The 20992-nt window shown below is 37.1% G+C and overlaps 1 protein-coding gene across 1 annotated transcript; it reads right to left on the reverse strand.

Moving 5' to 3' along the window:
* Positions 1–13796: 13796 nt before the first annotated feature.
* Positions 13797–14948, reverse strand: LOC135627318 (VQ motif-containing protein 8, chloroplastic-like). Its single transcript, XM_065133366.1, has one exon. The coding sequence runs from the start codon at positions 14919–14921 to the stop codon at positions 14259–14261; it is 663 nt and encodes a 220-aa protein (XP_064989438.1). The 5' UTR covers positions 14922–14948; the 3' UTR covers positions 13797–14258.
* Positions 14949–20992: the final 6044 nt, after the last annotated feature.

A 20992-nucleotide genomic window follows, 5' to 3' on the forward strand; every position in this document is an offset into this window, starting at 1 on the left:
TCTCTCGCTGAGGGAATTAAGAGGACATCAACGCATGACTGTGAACTCTGTCGGCACTGGTCCTACTGAATGAATGATCCATTTAGAGCACATCCATGAAGCCGCAGGCTGAGGTCAAAGAGTGTTAACATAGTACCTCGGTCTACACTACTACAATCCAAAACAAGGGTCTTCTTCTGTCATGGGCACCTCACAGGCACGTCTTCCTTCCCAAGTAGCAACCTCTCCACCTCCACAAGCGCTATCCGGAATCCTGTCATCATCCGACCTCCTCCTGTTCATATGGATCCTGTCACCAGCCACGCGGAGCCCACACGCTCGAGTGATGTCCTTTAGAATGGCAATGATCGAGCTGGTTTTTGTTCAAACAGTGTTGTCCTTCCACTTGAAAAGCTTTCGTGTCATCTCCGCTACAGACCATCCCGGTACCAGATGATGAATTGGCAGCTGCTCGACCATGGAATAAGAAAACTAGGCCTGCATGCATGGCCATCCATCTACATGACAAGAGATATAATTGCTTGAAAGCAATCCTTTCCTTTCGTCCATTTGCTGATCAGGAGACTGTGTTGCGGAAACTCAGGTGCCATGAGTGTCGATGCACATGGATGGAGCACCTGCCCATGCATGCTGTGGTTCTAATGCAAGAACGAAAGGTTCATGTGAACCATCACGACGGAAGACGGATTATGTTTGTCTGCTATGTACAGTGCATCGAATTAGATGAGATCGAACCAGCGAAACGTCCAAAACCATCATGATCTCAGCTTGTAGTGTTTGGCGGCCAACGAGACGTCCAGTGTCGTCTCCCAGAAGAACGACTAGCTACAATTTGGATGACTCCAAACTCTAATCAGCACAGGCTTCCGGGTTTATGTCAGTAGATTTGTCAAGTTGGATCATGGCAATTCACTCAAAGCACAGATTTAGAGTAGTCACCTATTTGCCAACTGGTAAATGCAAAGCAGATGGTGACCAGTATGTAAACTTACTTGTCTGCATCATCATTGAGATCTATTTAGATCAAACTAGAATATTAGCTTGAGCATCTGTTTACCAAAAGAGTCCAAAACCATCACACTCCCAGCTACAGTATGATTCGCAGTATTGAATGCCACAGAGCTGATAGAATATAATTCAGGTGGTGAGTTATGATCGACAAGGAATTCAAGTTAGTGGATGTGTTCCTTTCAGCGGATGATGAAGCCAAAGGCATCGGTGTTAGCCAAAATGCGTTGCACTAAGAAATGAAAGGTTGGTGTGTGGAAGAGGACAACTCTGCATGGCCCCTCAGGTGAATGAGTTAAATGTGGTGGGGAACAACCACCATTGGACTTTAAGATCATGCTTCAATGCTTTTGCAAGGTTGCGTGTCGATATCAGCTACATGGAAATAAGCAGGATTTGGCCTTTGTGGAGGAAGCAAGTTGAAGGGCACTGGATCCGTACATTTGGAGTTCTTTCAAGTTCAACATGGATCCATACTAGACGACTGAAACCCTAATGATATCTGTGCATCCATTTGCACGGAGGCTCCGAGATGGTAGGAAGCATTGAGTACTTCTGCTTAAGATCTTGTGCTTCTTGGGAAAGAGAAAGTTACGTCGCCTATTTCAACTTTGATTTCTAATGTGACATTTTGGAATTTTTTTTTATTTATCATATCTTTCTACTCATTTACATAAACATCATTTTATTTATTATTTATAAATATTTATTATAATTTATTTATTCATCAAATCAAAAATAAAAAAGTAAACATAGTGATATTAACTTCAAGAATCAAATCAATCATCCCATTGGCGTATATCAAATACCCGAAAGAGCACTCTCCCAACAATAGATGTAGAGGCTTTATCCTACGATATGAGTTTGTGTTCTCCCAACGGCGGATGGAGGTAAACTCATATCGCACTCTCAACAATAAATAGAGTGGTGTCCCTCACTCGTCAAAGTAGAGACACGTTCCTCCCAACAGCGGATAGAGGGACCGTCTAGCCATCACATCTAACAACCCGTTAATCCCCGAAGGAAATCGCCCTACTTGCCCTTGGTAGGGAAATAACATAATCTCACACTGGTCATGTCTATATCAGAATGAAATAACATATTTAAAATATTTCTTTCAAATATCATCAATATCAAATAATATATATTAGCCCTTAATTGACTCGAACCCTAGTTCAATCGATCCAATTGAACTCGATTTACTAGGACATAACTGAACCGATCTCTAATCCTCATTTAACTGATCTAAAACCACCGTAGACTAGTATAATTTGGACTATATTAGTTTTAATTTAGGTTAAACTGACTTGAATAAGTCAATAAATTCAGAATCACCTTGAATCAATCTAGACTAATCAAGCATAGTTTAGTTCAATGGGCTCAAATCCAATAATAATATTGGGCTAGATTAGGCATGGGACAGGCCATATGTGTTGCATGTGATTACCCATGATGGTTGGGCTGGGTTAACCTATGGGCCAAGGCTTGACTCGTGGGTAGGGCCCGGCCTATAGGCTAGGCCCGGTCTACTGATTAGGCCTAGCTAATGGGTTGTGGCCTAACCTATGAGTTGGGCCTGGCCTGTGAGCAATTACAATCCAATTTATATCCAATTTCATACCACAACATATATTCAATGACAATTATATAAAAAAAAAAACATAATAATATATTAAAATATAAGATTATGAGATAAGCTTTAATACAAGAAAATATTATTCTAAATTAAATAAGAATTAGAAATCATACATTCAACACATGTATAATTTCAATATATTCTAATCAAATAAATTTTAAATCATTTAGAATAGCACATTTTAAATTTCAGATCAAAGAATATTTAAAATTTTAGATAATAAAGTTTAATCTAATAAAAATTTTAATCTAGATAATAAGATTAAAAATAAATTATAATACTAGGAAATATCATATATTTAATACATAAAACATGTGAACTTTTAACCCGTTTATAAATCTAAAAATAAAAACCTTAAATAGGGGTCAAAGAATATTATAAAAACTATAGATTTTAATACAATAATAAAAATTTTGATATTTAAAGAATTGATAAATATTTTTAAACTATAAAACTTTCAATATTTAAAGAATCAAAATAAAAACTAAAACATTTATTTTTAAGAAATGTAGGGAAACCCATCTCTTAAGGTGTAACTCATCGTTTCCCCCTGTTAGGCGAGGAACGAATGAGAGAAATCTCTCCTCTTAAATAGAAGGAGATGAGCCGAAATTTATTTACATTTTTTTATTTATTTAATATGAATTATTTCTATTTAATATACTAACAAATATGATATCACCCTATTTGGAATGCTTAATAGTTATTTCCTAATTCATAATAGCAAACAAGGAAATAAATTAAGATTTTCTAAATTACAATGACAAGTAATGAAAAATTTAATTCCTAATTTAACTATTTGATTTGATTACATTTCTCCCGGAAATTTGGTCCCCAAATTTAGCTCACCTTAATAGAATAAATGAGGATACTGCTCTCATATATCTTTTTCTCTTTCCTACGTTGCCTCTTGGTTTAAATGGTATTGCCAACAAATCTTTACCAAAGGTATAATTTTATTTCTTAAAATATATTCTTTCCTTTCTAAGATCTGGGTTGGTTATTCTCAAAAAGTGGCATCATCTCTTGGTTATAGAGGTTGGTAAGATATGATATGTAATGGATCCCTGATATATACACATGGAATATATCATGGATGCTAGCCAAAACCGAAGGCAATGCTAATCTTGTTGGGTTCATCCCATATGTGGGCTTGGACAATTGGGCCTTTTTGAGCCTAAATGTTAATTAAAAAGCAAAATGTGAGGGCAACGAATTAGAGATTAGCGAGCGTGTGTAGCGAACGCATGTAGCAGCAGCGACGACACATAGAGAGAGAGAGAGAGAGAGAGAAAAGGAGTGAGAAAGATTAGGATCTTGAGTTTTCTACTTGACAATCAGTGGCCAAACATTGTTAGTTTTGACCAAAATTTTATGTAGAGAATCCTTACAGCAAACTCTATAATCCTAATGGTATTGATCTATAATTTACCCTCTTTAAGGTACTTTTCTGTTATGCCTATTTTGTGAGATCTAGAATTCCCTTTTGATGAGATACATCTTATGTGATGATGATATATTATTCTTGAGCCAAGATCTATGTTCTTGATATTATTGTGATCCTCTGGTTATTCCAGAGAAGATTTACTATAAACCTGTTATCATTACTATTGATAGTGGAAGTTTGAGGTGGACTACAGTCCCATGATTTTTTTCACATTTGGTTTTTTACGTTAAAAATTTGGTCTCATTATGTGATTGATTTATTGCTCTACTATTTATGTTGTTCCGGTTGATATTAGTATTTTGATATCAAGTTGGTATTTTGATAAGGAACTCATTGTAATACATAAAGGGGGAAAAGAATTATTCTACTTTAATAGGTTTTTCCCAACAAGTGGTATCAGAGCAACATGTTATTTGGTGCTAGTTTTTCTTTTATGATTGAAATGGAGCAGTCAAATGGTATGATTAAATTGAACTCATCAAATTATTCTAACTGAAAACGTATGATGGAAGATCTGCTTTATTGCAAAGATTTATATAAGTCTATCAAGGTTAAAGATAAACCTTCTACTATGGACGATGAGGAATGGAAAGTTCAACAAAGAAAAGCTATTGCCTATATTAGAAGATAGATAAATATAAACTTGCATAAGCATATTTCTAATAAAACCAGAGCTGATGTTGTTTGGCAAAGGTTAGAAAATCTCTTTGCGAAAAAGACAATAGGAAATAGAATTTCTCTCCTCAAAAGGCTTGTAAATTTGAACTATAAAGATGGTGGTAATATTGTTGAGCACATAAGCCTATTTCAGAGTCTTGCAAACAAGTTGGTTACTATGAAAATTAATATAGATGATGAGATGCAAGGATTATTACTTCTCAGCTCTTTACTAGAAAGTTGAAAAACATATGTTGTGACAATTTGTAACTCCATGCTAGAGGAGACTCTAACTATAGATATGGTTAAAGACAGTTTGTTAAATGAAGATGTTAGAAGGAAAAAACAAGGTGAATCTTCTTCTGGTGCATTTATTACTGAAAAACAAGAAAGACGTGGAAGAAGTCATAGCAGAAATCCATATGGTTATAGAGGAAGATCCAAGTCTAGAAGAGATATCAAATGTTTTCACTGTAACAAACCATGTCACATGAAGAAAGAGTGTATGTTTTGAAAGCGAGAACATAATGAAATGAAGAAAAATGAGAAAGAGACTAATACAGTTGCTACTGAAGGTAATATCACTATTGTTTGTAATGATGGTTGTGTTAGTTTTGCAGCTCAGGACAGCAACTGGGTAATTGACTCTAGTGCTTCATTTCATGTTACTTCTCATGGTGATTTCTTCAGGTCTTACACTGTTTGTGATTTTGGTAATGTAAGAATGGGAAATAGTGGTACATCTAAGATTATGGGTATTGGAGATATTTGATTGGAGATCAGTATTGGGAGCAAATTGATACTCAAAGATGTAAGCATGTTCCAGATATTCATCTTAACTTGACATCTACAAGCAGACTTGATGATGAGGGCTTTACACATTATTTTGGTGAAAGCAAATGGAAACTCACTAAAGGTTCTCTAATTATGATAAGAGGAAAGAAGTTTAACTCTTTTTATATCATGGAAGCTAAGCTACACAAAACAGAGATTAATGCAATTCAAAAAGGTGAAAGTATAGATCTTTGACATAAGAGGCTTAGTCATATCAGCGAGAAGGGATTTCAAACTCTTACTAGAAAAACACATAGAGTTGCATTTTATAAATATTCATTATCTAGAAGATCAGATATTATTGATTTAGTTCATACTGATGTTTGTACTATGCAAACTAGAACTCTTAGAGATGCTCTTTATTTTGTTAGTTTTATTGATGACCATTCTAGAAAAGTGTGAGCTTTTGCTTTAAAATCTAAAGACCAAGTACTCGATGTTTTCAAGGAGTTTCATGTCAATGTTGAAAGAGAAACTAGCAGAAAGCTAAAGTGTGTTCAATCAGATAATGGTGGTGAGTACAGGGGTCCTTTTGAGAATTATTATAGGTTCCATGGTATCAAGCTTGAGAAAATAGTTCCTAAAACTCCTCAGCAAAACGGTGTGACAGAAAGGATAAACAGAACAATTGAAGAAAGGATTAGGTGTATGCTTTCCCATGCCAAGTTACCTAGGTTATTTTGGGGGGAGGCTATAAGAACTACAGTTGACCTGATAAATCTTTCTCCACTAGTTCCTCTGAAAAGTGATGTTCCAGTGAGAGTATAGAAAGGAAAAGATATGTCTTATAATCATTTGAGAGTCTTTGGGTGTAAAGTATTTGATCATATTCCCAAAGATGAAAGGTCCAAGCTTGATAGTAAAGCAAAAGCATGTATCTTCTTGGGATATTGTCATGAAGAGTTTGGGTACAGATTATCGGATCTAGTGAACAAGAAGATCATTAGAAGCAGAGATATTATATTTTTTGAAGTCCAATTGTTTGATGATGGTGATAATGTTGAGAAGCCAAAAACCTCTGTTTATGTTCCTTGGAGTTTGGGTCTAGTTCCTTCACCTGTAGTTCATGATGATCATGGGGGAGATGAACAAGAAGATTGTGGTGAGAATGTAAGTGATGATACTCCTACAGTTTATGATGCTGAACCAACTGAACAAACACCTATACCACCAGTTGAGATTCTATTGAGAAGATCCACTAGAGAGCGACAATCATCTACCATATATCCTCCACATGAGTATGTTATGCTTACTGGTGGGGGAGAGCCAGAAACTTACCAATAAGCTATTTTACATAAGTATAAAAATGAGTGGGTTAAAGTCATGCAAGAAGAGATGAGATCCTTGCTTGAGAACCATACATATGACTTGGTAAACTTACTTAAAGAGAAGAAAGCTCTCAAGAATAAGTGGGTTTATAAGTTAAAGTATGAAAATAATAGCTCAAACAAAGATACAAGGCACGACTAGTTGTGAAAGGATTCAATCAGAAGAAAGGTATTGACTTTAAAGAAATATTTTCTCTTGTGGTGAAAATGTCCTCTATCTGAGTTGTTCTTGGTTTGGCTTCCCGTTTGAATTTAGAAGTTGAGCAACTTGATGTGAAAATAGCATTTCTTCATGGTGACTTAGAAGAAGAAATTTACATGGAGCAACCAGAATGTTTCAAAGTCAAGGGAAAAGAAAATCTGGTATGTAAGTTTTAGAAAAGCTTATATGGACTCAAACAGGCACCTAGAGAGTGGTACAAGAAGTTTGATTCCTTTATGATAAGCCAAGGGTATGATAGAACCACATCTGATCATTGTGTATTTATGAAAAAAAATTTAGATAATAATTTTATTATTTTATTACTATATGTTGATGATATGCTGATTGTTGGTCATGATGCTAGAAAAATTGAAAAGCTTAAAAGAGAGTTAAGTCTTTTGCTATGAAAGACTTGGGATCAGTGAAACAAATACTTGACATTTAGATTCTTCGTGATAGGAAGAAAATGAAGATTTGGCTATCTCAGGAGATTTACATTAAAAAGTTTCTTGAAAGATTCAACATGCATAAAACCAAAGCAGTTTGTTATCTACTTGTAGGTCATTTCAAGCTTAGTTTGAAATATGTCCTACAAGTGAGAAAGAAAAAGAAGAAATGTCCCGAGTGCCTTACTTATCTGCAGTAGGCAATTTGATATATGATATGGTTTATACTAGACCAAATATAGCTCATACAGTTAGAGTTGTCAGCCGATTTCTCTCAAATCTTGGAAAGGAACATTGGTCAATAGTGAAATTGATATTAAGATATCTAAGAGGTACTTCCAGGTTATGTTTATGATTTGGCAATGATGAACCTGAGTTAGAAGGCTACACAAATGCAGACATGACAGGTGATATTAATTCTAAGAAGTCCACTTCGGGGTTCCTGATGACATTTATAGGGGGAGCAATCTCTTGGCAGTCTAAGTTATAGCATTGTGTTGCTCTATCAACCACAGAAGCAGAATACATAGCAATTATTGAAGCCTGCAAGGAAGCTTTATAGATGAAAAAGTTTCTACAGGAATTGGGCTTGAAACAGGAAGGATATACTATTTACTGTGATAGTAAAAGTATCATTCACCTCTCCAAGAATTCAACATACTATTCTAGATCCAAGCATATTGATGTGAGATATTACTGTATTCATGTCGTGCTTGAGATGAAAGAATTATAGTTGGAAAAAGTATATACAAATGAGAATGGTTCAGATATGTTGCTAAAGTCTTTGCCTAAGGAGAAGCTTGAAGCATGTAGGTGAAGAGCGGGCTTGGTACAGCCCACTATATGAGTTGGAGGGGGAGAATTATTGGGTCCAGCCCATATGTGGGCTTGGACAATTGGGTCTTTTTGAGCCCAAATGTTAATTAAAAGGCAAAAGGTGAGGACAGCGAATTAGAGATCAGCGAGTTTGCGTAGCGAATGCGTGTAGCAACAGCGGCGACGCGCAGAGAGAGAGAGAAAAGGAGAGAGAAAGATTAGGATCTTGAGTTTTCTACTTGACAATCAATGGCCAAACATTGTCAGTTTTAACCAAAATTTTATGCAGAGAATCCTTATAGCAAGCTCTATAATCCTAATGGTATTGATCTATAATTTACCCTCTTTAAGGTACTTTTCTGTTATGCCCATTTTGTGAGATCCAGAATTCTCTTTTGATGAGATCCATCTTATGTGATGATGATATATTATTCTTGAGCCAAGATCTATGTTCTTGATATTATTGTGATCCTCTGGTTATTCCAGAGAAGATTTACTATAAACCTGTTATCATTACTATTGATAGTGAAAGTTTGAGGTGGACTACGGTCCCATGGTTTTTCCCACATTGGGTTTTCCACGTTAAAAAATTGGTCTCACTATGTAATGATTTATTGCTCTATTGTTTATATTGTTCTGGTTGATATTAGCATTTTGATATCAAGTTGATATTTTGATGAGGAACCCATTTTGATACACAAAGGGGGAAAAGAATTATTCTACTTTAACAGGTTTTCCCCAACAAATATGTACGCCACAAGCCTAACCTTTTGTAAGATCTCAAATGGACCAATGAATCTTAAGACTAACTTCCCCCTTTAACCAAACCTCATACTCCCTTAGTTGGCGACACTTTTAAGAAGATATTCTTATCAACTTCAAACTCTAGATCTATTCGCCTTCGATCTGCATAACTTTTCTAATGGCTTTGAGCTTTTAAAAATCTTTGGTGTATAATTCGAATATTATCAACACTTTTTTTAATTAATTGAGGTCCCGAAACCTTTCATTCTCCTACCTCATCCCAATATATAGGTGATCTATACTTTCTTTCATAAAGAACTTCAAATTGAGTCATCTGTATGCTAAAGTAGTAACTATTATTATAAGAAAACTCAATTAGGTGCAAGTGTATATCCCAACTCTCGCCAAAGTCCAAAGCACATATTCTTAAGAGACCGTCAAGAGTTTATATTATCCTTTCAGATTGGCCATTAGTTTGGAGGTGAAAAGCTGTACTAAACTTTAACTATGTGCCCAAAGATTTTTGTAGACTTCCCCAAAACTTAGAGATGAATCTTGGATCTCTATATGAGATAATGCAAACTAGCACCCCATGATATCGAATAATCTCCTTAATATATAAGCTTGCTAGTTTATCCAATGAATACTTCTTGTTAACAAGGAGGAAGTGAGCAGATTTAGTAAGTTTGTCTACTACTACCCAAATTTCGTCATAGTCTTTTGTAGTCTTGGATAATCCGGTCACAAAATCCATAGTGACTTGCTCCCACTTCCATTCAAAAATCGAAATCCTTTGCAATTTTCCCGTAGGTACTCGATGTTCTACTTTCACTTGTTGGCATATCAGATATTTAGAAACAAACTCTGCTATATCTCTCTTCATACCACGCCACCAGTAGTTTTGGCATAAATCTCGATATATCTTAGTAGTCCCGGGATGGATATTAAATTTTGATTTGTGTGCTGTTGAATCTCGGATTTTGATGATAGAACCAATTGATAGTGTTTATGATCTAATCTTTGTTTTGAGTGGTGCAGGAAGCTTCGATCAGGGAGAGACAATTAAAATAGGAAGAATCATGTTGGACTGGAGTGGAACATGTCAGAAGATTGGATGTCGAGCCGGAGGATCGGTCGACGTATCGGCAGAAGGCTTCGGGCCATGGGTTCGAGCATCGGGCCAAGAAAAGCTAAAATTACGCTAAGGAATTTCAAGTTGCGGAGGTCAACTAGTTGATTGGGCAATAGGCTGCAAGAGAGGACGAAGCATCAATGAACCAATGACATGCCGAACAACATTTGATTTAGCTTTATAATAATTGTCTAAATCAAAATAGATTTTAGGTGTAATTGGGTTGGAATTGGGCCAACTCAATTAGGAGCCAATCGGGCTCAAGTTTGGGTTATGTTGGGTTAAGTGAAAGGCCCAAACAGTGACCCAACAGGTGGAACCATCGGTGGCATAGTCTTCGAGATTATGTCAGGCAGTGGTATTGTAGGAAAATATAAGGGTGACATCACATGCGTAGCGGAAGAACATAAAACAAAAACCCCAAATTTTTCAATACGTGTTCGTCGTCGTGCATAGATTGGTGCACAAAACCCATGAAATAGAAAATCACATATGAGATAGTTGTGTTATCTAAGGAGATCATATATCCTTGAATCCCCGTAAATTTGTAGGAGTGGATGAAGGAGGTCAAGTGTCCTCCTCCCTAGCGGTGATCCACATAATAGGACTGTAACAATGCTCCTCAAATCTTCATGCCTACTGTCTAAGGAGGAGAAAGGGAGAGGAGAATAGGAGGTGGCAACCAAGAAGCCCCAATCTATGGGCCTTTAGTCCCTAGTTAATCCTCATCCCATTGGCGTATATCAAATACCCGAAGGAGCACTCTCCCAACAGCGGATGAAGATGCTTTATCCTACGGGATAAGTTTTGTTCTCCCAATAGCTGATGGAGGTAAACTCACATCGCACTCCCAACAGCGAATGAAGTGGTGTCCCTCACCCGCCAAAGTAGGGACACGTTTCTCCCAACAGCGGATAGAGGAACCGTCCAACCGTCACGTCTAACGGCCTACTAATCAACGAAGGGAATCGCCCTACCTGCCAAGAGCACTCCCAACAGCGAATGAAGTGGTGTCCCTCACCCGCCAAAGTAGGGACACGTTTCTCCCAACAGCGGATAGAGGAACCGTCCAACCGTCACGTCTAACGGCCTACTAATCAACGAAGGGAATCGCCCTACCTGCCCTTGGCAGGAAAATAACATAATCTTACACTGGTTATATCTATATCAAGATGAAATAACATATTTAAAACATCTCCTTCAAATATCATCAATATCAAATAATATAAATTAGCCCTCAATTGGCTTGAAATTGAACTTGATTTACTAGAACCTAACTGAATTGATTTTAATCCTAATTTAACTAGTCAGCAATCACCCTAAACTAGTATAATTTGGACTATATTAGGTTCAATTTAAGTTCAATTGACTTGAATAAGTCAATCAATTTGGAATCACCCTGAATCGATCTAGACTAATCAAGCCTAGTTTAGTTCAATTAATATTTAGGCTCAAATCCAACAATAATATTGGGCTAGATTAGGCCAGCCCATATATTAGTCATGTGCATTACACATGACTAGGTATGCATCACACCAGGTTAGCTCAGCCTTAGCCCATGGACTGGTCATGTGCGTCGCATGTGACCGCCCATGGATATGTTAGCCTACGGGTAAAGGCGTGATCTGTGGGTTGGGCCTGGCCTATGAGCTGGGCTTAGTCTACTGACTGGGCCTGCCCAATTGGTTGTGGCCTGACATATGGGTTGGACTTGGCTTTTGAGCAATTTCAATCCAATTCATATCTAATTTTATACCATAACATATATTCATTAGTAATTTCAACATATATTTAATTTTATACCATATCCAATTCATATCTAATTTTATACCATAACATATTTTTAGTAATTATATAAACCAAAAAAATATAATAAAATATTAAAAGATAAGATTGGGAGATAAGATTTAATACAAGAAAATAACCTTCTAAATTCAATAAGAATTATAAATCATACTTTCGTATAATTTCAACATATTCTAGTCAAATAAATTTTAAATCATTCATAATAGCATATTTTAAATTTCAGATCCAAGAATATCAAAAATTTTAAATAACATATTTTAATCTAATAGAAATTTTAATTCAGATAAGATTCAAGATAAACTGCTAGAAAATATCATATATTTAATACATAAAACATGTAAATTTGTAACATATTTAAATCTAAAAATAAAAATTTTAAATAGGGATCAAAGAACATTATAAAAACTTCAGCTAATAGATTTTAATACAATAATAAATATTTTGACATTTAAAGAATTGATAAATATTTTTAAACTACAAAACTTTCAATATTTAAAGAATCAAAATAAAAACTAAAACTTTTATTTTCAAGAAACGTAGGGAAACCTACCCCTCGTTAGTATGGTATAACTCATCATTCCATCCTTTATTGGGCTCGGCTAGGTGAGGAACGAATAAAAAAATCTTTTCCCTTAAATAAGAGAAGATGAACCCCCGTTAAAAGAAATTTATTTTAATTTTTATATTTATTTAATATAAATTATTTCTATTTAATATGTTGTCACTGAAATACTTAATAGTTATTTCCTAATAGGAAATAGATTAATATTTCTTAAATTATAATGATAAGTAAGAAAAAAATTAATTTCTAACTTAACTATTTGATTTGATAAGAATTACTGAGAAGAAGAAACGCAGCTCACAGTGACAGTACGGTGGAATAGAAGATGAAAAATCTTCTGATTTAATCGAATTTCGCGACTGAGATTGAGAAGGAGGGAACATCAAAATTGATTGATTGATTGATTCTTTTTTCCTTTCTTTTATCAGTACTTTGTTCATAATAAATGGATAGGGTCTGTGACTGAGACTTTGGGCCATTTGCAGCCCAAGGTTATGAACGCACACCAAACTGGAGAGATTGGACTGATCTATCAGCATCACCTCAACCTGACTTCACTCATCATATCATTCCCGACTGCGGCATGGTTCTTTCTGACCTGCATCACATATAATGTCCGATCTTAAGTTTTCGCGATTACTGGTCACCAATCATAATATGTAACATGGCATATATCAAGTTATGAAGTCGAATGATGTATCTGTTCTTATTTATTACATATGGTGTTTCATAAATACTTGAGTTATATTCTTAATCCTAAATCAAATTGTTCGTGAGAGGGAATATTCGAAACCTATAAATATAATAAATTATTTCCTACCTTAATTAAAATCTTTATCAGGCCCCACTAATATGTAGGATATATCAAGACATCATAATGGCTGCAAGCTCACTAGTTATATTTTATATTATGATCATAGTGCCCAACCCAAACTCGATTCAAATTAAAATTGTGAACTGAACTGTCCATAATTTATAAGCTACATGGCTAAGCAGTACTTTGGTGTTCCATTTGCAAATCGAGAACCATCTGAAGTGCTTTTATTTAATGCTTGGTACATGCCAAGGCCAGTACATGTTCATCAATATTAACTTCAAACGATAGTCATTATTTTATCCAAACTGTAAGTTACAGAGCTGATGATCATCGTGCCCTTTCATCATATCTTATGACAATAATGGCTTTAAGAATAAGCACAGTCGTGATTCGAGATTGGAATAACAGCATCACCATGAAGTCATGGACGTAATGTTACGATAAAGATTGAAGTCATTTTGTTAAATAGGAGGCCTTCAAGAGGCCATGCAAGAAGAACATGTACTATCCAACGAACATGATGAATTATAGGTAGGTAAACATAGTAAGGAAAGAAACAAAGACTTAGATATCTAAGCCTCCTAATGTGCCAAAGAATTAATTGAATGTTGTTATTAACGAAGTTTTAATTCTCTTCCTCATCTATTTTTGCAAAGAATTAATTAAATCTTTTTGCTAACTTTGGGCAAGCTTAATTAGCTGCCTGAGCTGGACGAATGAACTGATAAAAAGGAAAGAAAAAGAACTAAGAGCTGAGAGAGAGAGAGAGAGATAGAGAGTTATTCTCTATCTGTGAGCATCGTCTTGCTTATTTGCCAAGATATCAATATTCGTGATACGTGTTCGGGGCGCCCATGACGGAAGGCGAGATAGCGTTGTCCATGTTGGGCACGGATGGAGAGAACAGCGAAGGATCCGGATATCTGTAGAATGACCTTGACGAGCAAAAGATATCGGAGGAGTTGGGAGTGAACAGCGGCATCTCCGACAAGAAAGGATTCAGCGGCGGGAGCTGCTCCAAGGAGATCGGAGATATGGCACCGACAGTAGCCAGCGACGAACAGCTGACATGCACGTCGCCCCCGAAGCTGCTGCAATTCTCCGATGAAGAGGAAGAGTCATCGGAAGCAGATGCGGTAGCCCGGTTATCGTCCTTGTGTTTGCGTGAGGTCTTCGATTGTGAGGGCGCAGGAGGGAGGGAGGACGAGTCGTCATCGGCGGCGGAACGGGAGAGGCCAGTGAGCTTCTGGACGAGGGCCATGAAGTCGCGAGCCTGCGTGTGGATGACCTTGGGCGAGTGGGTGTAGATGATGACCGGGTGGTGGCGCTGCTGCTGGTGAGAGGAGGTGGTGGTGGTGGTGGTGGAGGTGGAGGTGGAGGAAGAAGAGGAGGAGGATGAGGAAGCCTTGTGGATGAGGTGGGAGTCCTTGTGGATCTTCAGAGGCGCAGGGCGGGAGCCATTGATCTCTCGCGACACGGAGCTCATGTTGTAATAATGCAACGGGAGGAGGAAGAGAGATGAGAGACTGAGAGAAAGGATGGATGGAGTTAACAATATAAAGAAGAAGAGAAGGAAGAGAGGTACATAAATAAATTTGATATAGAATTGGAGAGGAGATTGGTTCGCTCTATTCGTGGTTGGTGGGGAGGGGAAATGTGCCATATATATATATATATATATATATATATATATATATATATATATATATATATATATATATATATATATACATATATATATGGAGGAAGAGGGTGGTGCCAGCCATGTTGACCGTTGACAAGATCAAAGGGGTGGTGAGGTGGAAGGATGGCAGGAAAAAGAGGGAGAGGGAGTTAGAGAGGCGGGTACATGTTGAGGTGAGAGGGGATGACGGAGAGAGAAGGGTGGGGTAGGGGGTTGTGTGGGTGGTGGAGTTTGGGCAACGTACATCATCTTTGTAGCCAAAGTGTGTGTGAGAGAGAGGATCCGAATATGTCGGATTCGGGTCGCATCAATTACATGAGGCAGCGGGTGGCTTGAGTTTCGTCTGCAAGCACGTGCGCACACGTAGTCTCCTCGTCTCTTGGAGCTCGTGCCCATTACATTTCTGACCCGGTAGCATAGAAGGAGAAATCATTGACCAAATGTGAACTTAATGAGATCGCATGCATCCTTAATTGACTCATGGTTGCGGCTCGCATTGGTCCAAGTTTAAGAAACGGGTTTCGGCGAAGGATGTTGATTGCGAATCTTAATCGATCAAACATCGCATGCCATAGGATCTTCTTGCTGCTGCTTTCCAAGTGGCGTTGGTGAAACATGCATCGATATATGATGCGGGAGGTGCACGATCTTGTCTTCGTGCACGCCACACATTGATTTCTCCCCTTAAAAAATGGCCATGTTAGATGCCAAATGTACTATTAATTTAATATTGGACATTATTGATGATACTAGAAATGAGTTGATGTATTTATTGATTGATTTATTAGAATCATGATTCCTATTCATTTTTTTGGCAATTGAAGCATCTCAACTTGTGTCTGTATTATTGCTCATGGTATCAAGCGAGCCGGATTAAGCAGAAAACCCTAATTATATACCCTTTTTTTTTTTTCCAAATTTTGACCCTAATAAGTATAACACAATTTATGACTTAGGTTCTCAATTTAAAACCTTTTGCCGTACTAAATAATAAAAAATATTAATCTTACCCTAAAATTATTTTATTATTATAATAATTATTCTTGCACCATATATAATTTTATGACATGTTATTGGTAAAATGTTACCATGTAAATTCATAAAACTCGTCAAAAACTAATCAACATTAGTAACATGAGGAGTAATTTCTTGATGAACCCTCAATCAATATAAATACTAATTGAATCAGTCCAATCGATTAGAATCTCAATCATAATCTAATTGAACCAGTCTCAATTTCTTATATAAGTAGTTTGAAATAATCCTAAACTGATCTAATTTGAATTTGATTAGATTTAATTTAGATCAAACATATCTGAACCAGTCAAGATCGGTCAGGATCACACTGGACCGGCCCGAATCGGTCAATCCAGGCTGGTTCGATCAATTTCCGGAGCTCAGGCCGAGCCATAAAGGGTAAGGGGTTGGACGACACATGAGGCGCAACCTATTGATTGTAGCCTGGCTCAGATCCGAGCTAAGATTGGGGTTAAGAGGCTCGGGCCGGGCTCAGCACAGCGTTAGGTCGGCTCTTCACGGTTCACAAAGGCCTCGGGGCAGGGAAGGCGGCGGGCTGGGCTGCAGCGTCAATCGTAGGCTTTTGGTTCTGGCCTGCGCCGAGCCTCCCAACGCACACTTGAGCAGACTCAACCACAGGCCGGTCTGAGCGACCAATGGAGCGAAAAATGGGCTAAGCTTTGAGCCAAGGCCTCATGGCCAGGAGCTCTGTGCTCGGTCCGTGCCAAGGCCGAGCGTGTGTCCTGGGATGGGTTGGTCTGGTTCGGCCGGTCAGCCTGACTCGGATTAGATCAGTCCCTCAGTCAAATTGAATCAATCTGTTTTTTTTTTCTTCCCATTTTCGTAGAAACCTTAAAAATTCACAATAACAGGTTTAATCATAAAAAAATTATAAATACAGATATTTGAAACATTCAAAAAAAGTTCATAATACAAGATTAAATAATCTAAATGGATTGCTAATAAATTAAAATTATTTTCCCAACTAAAAATTCTTGTTTTCAAACTAAAAATTTGATAAATTGTAAATAATTCTAGTAAGAACTTACCAAATTGTTTCAAGTATGATCTATTAGAGCAAATAAAAGAAAATTTTATTTTTATCCAAAACTATTTTTGGGGCAAAGGATAAATGACGAAGACAAAATTCGAGCTTAGAGCCTTGTAATATATTGTTAAAATTTTTACTAGCTGAGTTAGCTAACATCTTCAAACTTATTTTTTAGTAACTAATAAAACATAGGTCCAATGTATTTAAATCTAAAAAATCTGCATAAGCTGTCTAAAATTCCAAAAATAATATACTTAACTTCACAACTTTGTAATGAAAAATATTATAACAAATAAATTGAAGAACAAGAAAAATTAATTTTCTCGTAGATCACCTTGTGACTCTTCCTGTGGCCGAGAACCTACTTTTGTATTGATGAAGAGAGAGTGAACTCTATAAATTCTTAAAAAGAGAGGTGGGGATTGGGAGTAGAATCTCGAATTTAATAATTAAACATTTAATTTTATTTATTTCGAGTTAGATCAGTACTCAAAATCTATTTAAAAAATAATTTCAAATCAAAATCCATTCAAAAAGGAAATGAATACCTAACCTATTCTATTTTTAGTCCAATTTTTCTGAATTTAATTACTGGGGAGTTACATCAGGTCACTGAGATAGCTCCGATATGGTATATTGTCATCAGCTATTACCGACAAAAGTTCCTTAAAGTGAATTGCTCCTGTTTCTTCTGCGAGTTGCAAATGCTCTGTTTGACTGGTCTTCCAGATGTAATGTTCACTGCAACATCAGATGTTTGATGATATAAGCCATAATTTGTCACGTCCGTCCGATTAGGTCAATCGATGATCGATCTTAGCTCCTCACATTGCATGTGGGAATCTGCAGAGCTGCACCGAAATCGAAGATATCCAGTGGAGCTTCTGATGTTAGATTTTGCCTGGCCATGGTTGTCCCCCATGTGCAGCCTCACCAACAGGCTTTGTATCCAAGCGGATGGCGACTTGAGATCCCCTTCCAAAGTCCTCCCAGCTCTACTATCAGTAGCACAGCACACAGTTACTCAGTATCTCTCAGCCTTTTGTTTGTATCTATGAACTCTTTTGCACAACATTTTCCACTTGTACCGATCCAATTGCTTTATCACCACAGCTTATATATATATAATGCAGCTGATTGGACATGGACTTCAAACTGAGTGAGCCGCGCAGGTGGCAGTTCCATATACCTAATGAGTAGAATCAAATGTTTCTTGACAAGATCCATGAATGCTAATGTGCAGAAAGTGGTCAACAGAATCCATCCCACACAGCAGGTGTAGCTGCTAGCCATAGAGGACACAGATTTGCAGAGAAGACAGCTGCCTGTGAGCACTCACTGAATGGTATACTGTGCACACTGTCCTCCACCTCATTAGATGAGCTCACCTAAAAGATTACATATGGCTGGCATCTGGCATCTGGCATCTTTGGATCGACGAGGAACTAAAGCAACACCAACCAGCTTGCGTAATCGGGGAGCATTAGCGACCCAACAAAAGGAGAGTACTGCAGCATAGGGAGGAGAGTGATGGATGCACGCTTCACATGCAGGCTTGGACTTTGGACATTCGTAGTCTCCAGGCACAGATAGATGGTCGTTGCATGCGACTCTATACGAAGCCACATCTAGCTTCATGTTATATGGTAATGCTGAGTGGTGTCAGATCACGTTTGTGCGATCTCAAATCCACTGAAGAAGTTTAAACGGCATATGCAGCTTTCACTGGGCTGGCCAATCATGTCCCTGGAGCTCCTCTATTGTACAAGGGCCAACTCTTTGTCCCTTGTTCTTGGATGAGGTAGCTTGGTATCAGAAAGCATCAGCAAAGCTTCTGCCATCGATCCAAATGATAGCGTGACATGAAGAGTAGCTTCAGGAAGATTATGAAAACAGCCGGTGGTCAAAAAGATAATGAAAATGACAGAGACAGTAGTGCTGGGGGTAAGAAAAACAAGTAACACAGACAACTGCAGTTGTGTAGCATTCATAGTTTATTTACTTCTCAGTGGACGGACTACATGATCTTCCATTTGAAGGCATTATGGATATACGTACATTATTTACAGGCAATAAAAACTCCGTACCTGAGTTGAAACGCAATAATTGCTTGCTATAGAGGTATGTTTGCTGACATTAACATGCTGATTTCTTCCACGTGTTGCTGATGCACTCAAAACATGCAAATCTTCATATACATGTATGAAAATACAAGTGTGTTTGCTAGTAAGAAATTAGAAGAGGATACAGAAACTGGCTTTCATGAAGTTGTTTTCCACTTTGTTGCGTATCTTTTTGAGCAGTTCATTCCATATCTTTTCATATTGTAAGAACAATCATATGCCCTTCTAAACAGTATCTACTTTTTCCTTCTTTCCTTCACCACTGCTTCAGTTCATGGCCATTTCCACAAACTGTGGATGACAAAAGACAGGTGTTGACCGAGAAGGGAAGTGTCAAATCATGCGAGATGGTACCTTCTCGTATTGACGTGATCCCAATCATCCAAGTCAGAACAACTTATCAGTGTTTGATGCATGAGGCAGCAGCTGTTCTTACGAACCCATCATATCCTGCGCCGCGCTGTGCTGTCTTCATGCATGCAAGCGTGCACTGCTCTGTTGTGTTCAAAGTCGACTGTTGAGTTTTGGCCTTGTGAGGAATATGTGTTTGTTCTCCTCAGCTAGAAATGGTGTTTAAGGTATTCTAAAGCCTGTAATCAGGACAGTAATAGTTTTATAATTGGACAGTATATATCATGATTAAACAACAATACAACCATTTGATTAGCTGGTCAACTGCTATTGCTGCAGTATTAATAAGAAGATGTTTGACATTCATATCGACTAAGTCCTCCCAAATAAGGCCAGCAGAAGTAATTGTTGTGGATGTACCAACGCAGCCGGAGAAGATCCGCAAAACTCGCTCAAAAATAAAAAGCACGAGATAGGGTGAATGCTAATTAGGTACCTGCGATTGCCCTCATCATACATGCGTGTAATGCACATAGGTTTAACTAAATAACCACGCATGCAGGACTTTGTAAAAGAATTTTCGATGATTTAAATTGAAATTAAATTGACATTGTCGAACCGGGTTAATGGTTCCATGATTTCAAACCAAATCAGAATCCGATTCTTGCAATTCGGTTTTAGATCTATAAAAAAAAAGAAAAAAAAGAGGTCAACTGACACCATATTCTTTGCAATCTTTATACTCTCTAATAGCAGTAATAATGGGGGGAAAGAAAAATCTATAAATACCTCTCACATTTCATTCTTCCTCACACCATATTCTTTGCAATCTTTATACTCTCTAATAGCAGTAATAATCTCTATCTAATTGCGATTCCAATCTTTTTCTCTCTGGTGCTCCCTCTAACTAATGTAACGGTAAGTGGAAGTTCAATGCTTCCAACCTTAACATAAATACATCTGGAGAAATTTGAAAATCCAATTGTGCCAACCCAAAAAATAGTAATATTTTTTTTATTATAGAGTTACGATGTGGAAGTCTAACGAAAATAATTTTGTCAGATATAGAAAATTAAACATTCCGATGACTCATGTGAGATGATTTGCAATTTTAGCTCTCAAATTTTTTTAATTTAAAGGAGGTGGATATGAGACCTTTAGAAAGTATATTGAAAAAAATATCCTACTCAATCGGGTCTTAACAAAAGCCAAAGTTGATTTTTTTTAGGTACGTAACAAACCCTTCTCAAGTATTTCATTTTTCTTAGAAAAAAAGAATAATTATCAAAATTTATTTCCACCGAAAATGTCTCTATTAGTTTTGGTAAAAA

This window comes from Musa acuminata, chromosome BXJ2-11 (genome assembly GCF_036884655.1).
Source record: "Musa acuminata AAA Group cultivar baxijiao chromosome BXJ2-11, Cavendish_Baxijiao_AAA, whole genome shotgun sequence".
Taxonomy (NCBI): Eukaryota; Viridiplantae; Streptophyta; class Magnoliopsida; order Zingiberales; family Musaceae; genus Musa; species Musa acuminata.